This window comes from Platichthys flesus, chromosome 7 (genome assembly GCF_949316205.1).
Source record: "Platichthys flesus chromosome 7, fPlaFle2.1, whole genome shotgun sequence".
Classification (NCBI taxonomy): domain Eukaryota; kingdom Metazoa; phylum Chordata; class Actinopteri; order Pleuronectiformes; family Pleuronectidae; genus Platichthys; species Platichthys flesus.
This window is the reverse complement of record NC_084951.1, coordinates 23943986-23947427: the sequence shown is the minus strand read 5'-3', so window position 1 is coordinate 23947427 and position 3442 is coordinate 23943986. Positions and strand designations below refer to the sequence as shown.

The 3442-nt window shown below is 44.7% G+C and overlaps 1 protein-coding gene across 1 annotated transcript; it reads right to left on the bottom strand.

Moving 5' to 3' along the window:
• Positions 1-1175: 1175 nt before the first annotated feature.
• On the bottom strand, positions 1176-2725 carry tcf15 (transcription factor 15). The gene is made up of 2 exons (XM_062392151.1): positions 2051-2725; positions 1176-1526 (listed from the first exon to the last, which is right to left on the bottom strand). The coding sequence occupies exons 1-2, from the start codon at positions 2516-2518 to the stop codon at positions 1464-1466; spliced, it is 531 nt and encodes a 176-aa protein (XP_062248135.1). The 5' UTR covers positions 2519-2725; the 3' UTR covers positions 1176-1463.
• Between the last annotated feature and the right edge of the window lie 717 nt (positions 2726-3442).

The following is a 3442-nucleotide window of genomic DNA, read 5'->3' as shown; positions in this document are numbered from 1 at the left end:
GGAGCTTGGCCCCCCCACCACAGCATGCACCTTTAAACACTGCTTTGAAAGTCTCTCTCCACACAGGCTCCTGCGGGTGCCGCCGAGGAGCCCCTCCGCTGTCATTTTGAGGACTGAGTTTGCGGTTTGATTCCGACGGGAGCTCGGCCTCAGCGGTCTGAGGGTCTGAGCCTCAATCCGCCTGTTAGAGCGGCTCTGTCCGGCTGGAGGAGACGGAAAAGACTCGGCTGCTCTAGCTCAGCGCCGGTTCGGAAAAAAAAGTTTTCCAGTCGACTCTTGACGCTGAAAGAAACATGACGCTGTAACGATAAAAAAATGACCAACTGTTCCGGTCAACTGTAAGAAAATAAGAAAAACAGTAATTACCTGTGGCGGTGAGAGCGATAGTGAGAGCATGAGTCTTGCGTTGATTACGAGTCGACGGGGTTTCACGTCTGCGCTCCACCGTGACCTCTGACCTCTCACCCCATCTCTCCCTGCCCATTGGGCCGACAGCAGTGATTTATCCCCCCTGACAAACCAACAGCTGTGTTGGGGGCTCCGAGCACAGAGCCGGCTACTATTTGCCGTGACTAATCGATAACAGACTTCAAAAAACACCAATCGTGAGGTTTGGAACCAAATAATACACCAGGCAATGACACCAGAACCCCCCCCCCCCCCCCCCGAGCCTTCACCGTGGCTCCGCCGGCTTCATAAACAACGCCTTGGACAACATTACTGGAAACAATGGAAATGTGTGTGTGTAGGTGTGCATGTGGTGTGTGTGTTTGTGTGTGCGTGTGGGTGGGTGTGTGACATGTTTCCATAAAGACATTCATCCCTCTAAATAAGCGATCAGGACGATCTACTGCATGAAGATGAATACACTTTGTTCACTGAACTTTCAGACGTCAAAAAAAGGAAATGTTAAACTTTCCTAACAGAGATTTTTTGTTTTTTCGAGGAGAAAACAATTGTTGCAGCTGCTGTTGTGAAATGAGAGCTTTGTTTCTCCAGCACCAGCCAACCTGAAACAGAGACTGTTCTCCAAGGACACAAACATTTTGTTTTGTTTGAATCTCCATCGTCTCCATCGTCCCAGTCACCATAACAGAGCTCTACCGTAAAACTTCACTTTACACGAATCACTGGAATAAGGCACTTATATTTTTTGATAAAATATATTTTATTTCAAACTTTTGAAAAAACAAAAAAAGACAAAAAACTCATAAGATCCAAAACGAATGCACGGCATCCATGAAAAGTTTATGTTTAAAAAATTCGCAGTCAAGAATAAATAGTCTTTCTCCTCTTCGATCATTTGATCCAGCATGTGTAAATACTGTGTGTGGGTCTGTGTGTCTGTGTGTCTCTGTGTGTGTGTGTATGTGAGTGTGTGTGTGTGTCTGTTTTGTAACTCCAGCTTTGACTCTTCCCTGAGAAACTCTTTGATTATTTTCAGGTTGCTGATGTTCCTCCAGTCAGCGTCTCATCCGCAGTGGACCCAGTCCTCGCATTTTCAAACAGTCTTTTCCATCTTTAATCTGCAAAATAAAAACAAATGTCACAGTTAAATAAAGATTCAACAATACTTAATTTGACTTAAACCAGAAGTCACTGTTGTGTTACAGCTAAACAAACATATGATTAATTTCCTTCTTCTATATATAAACAGCTCATTTATAACCCCAGTGTTTCAATTAATTTGTACATGTAAGAGGCAGCTGGAAATGATGTTGAAGTTAGTCCAGTAAAAAAACAACTACAACCATCTGTGTGTGACAGTCTGGATTTGCACTGAGCGCTAAGACATGTGCAGTGCGTAAAAGGCGCTTTTACGCACAGAGAGCTGCAGTCAAAGTGAGATGAAGTGGTGAAGTTTAAAAAGATACGCAGATGCTTCATTCACAAATATCTTATAAAACAGGATTAGGTCACAAAAATAACGAGTTTGGGTTTGAAGATGAGGAATCTGTGATGTAATTCAAGCCTTTAACACATCAGTTGTATGTCAGATGCACTGGGTTTCCAGCCGGTTTGAATGACGGGGGCATTAAACTGTATTTACCCCTCTCCTCTGGTGGCTCAAGCAGAAGGTGCAGATGGTCCTCGGCTGCTTCGCCCCGCTTTCCCCCTGCACATGCACCGCGCCGAGGCACGGCTGTCCGTCCGCGCCGCCGTCCCCGATGAGAAGCACGTTGGCCAGATGTGAGATGTAGCTCGATGCCAGGCGCAGGGTCTCGATCTTGGAGAGCTTTCTGTCCACCGGCTCGGTGGGTATGAGGGTGCGCAGGGCCGTGAAGGCGCTGTTGACGCTCTGGGTCCGGCCTCGCTCCCTGGCGTTGGCCGCGCTCCTCTGCTTCACCACCACCGGGGAGTCTCCCTCCCCGTCGCGCCTGCGTTTCTCGCCGGACTCGCAGTAACTTTGCTCCGAGCTGCCGTCGCTCTCGCTGCGGTTCTCGTCGTCCTCGGACATGAGGGAGAAGTCGGAGTAGATCAAGTGCGTCGCCGCAGGCCGCAACATGGCGAAAGTCATCCCCCAGAGTCACCAGCTCCCAAATCCTCTGTGTAATCCGGGACCTGTGCTACATCTCAGTTTGACTGCATACAACCACCTGTGGGAAAAAGAACGTGTTTTCATGAGGTTTCACTGGTGCATGGTGGGGATGGACGCTGTACCTGGTCAGCTGGGCTCTTATAGCTGGATGGGAGGAGCTGGAGGAGTTACAGTAGCTGCTCAACAACAGCTGTGCACAATAATTACACACAAACAGGACTAATGCTTAAAAGATCACATCCTGCTTGTATCATTAAAGAGTGTGACTCTCGTAAATGCTTCAGATTTGCTTTTGGCAATTTAATGTCGTACTTTTCTAACAGAAACTTGTTTTTCTTTATTATATTTTACTTTTGCAGACTAAAGTATCGCAACACACAATATATTAAGTAAGTTATACATGTAAACAGTTGGGAGTGATATACACGTCTCAACAACAATAATAACTCACTTAAGTACGTAATACTTTTGGGTTGAAGGTATGTTAGCCTATAAAAAGTAAAAGTTCTCAGAAGAAGAGGAGCATCACTGAATGTTATATTACTACCTATTCAGAATCAACTACATGTGTACACACAATAGGAACTTGATAAACACACGATTAACAACAGATGACAAGAAACTAGCATATTGACTTTGTGCAAGTAGAATTAAACTGTACAAGAAAGTAGTGCAACGGGAAACAAAACTATAGTATTAAGACTCATGCATTGATAAACTTATAGCATTATACTTACTGACTTGCAGTGAAGGCGGAAGTAACTTTATACTGCACAGAGTTTATCTGATGGAAATGCATCTCTTGTATAAACTGAACATTTATTTTCAATTTAAAAGGAAAAAGACAAATATATTAAATTGTTTCCCTGTATATTAATATCATGGAAAAAACAAGTGCCATAA

Coding starts and splice junctions, on each gene's coding strand:
- tcf15 (XM_062392151.1), bottom strand. CDS start 2,518: ATGACTTTCGCCATGTTGCGGCCTGCGGCGACGCACTTGATCTACTCC. Junction 1,527..2,050: donor TGAGCCACCAGAGGAGAGGG/GTAAATACAGTT, acceptor TTTATTTTGCAG/ATTAAAGATGGAAAAGACTG.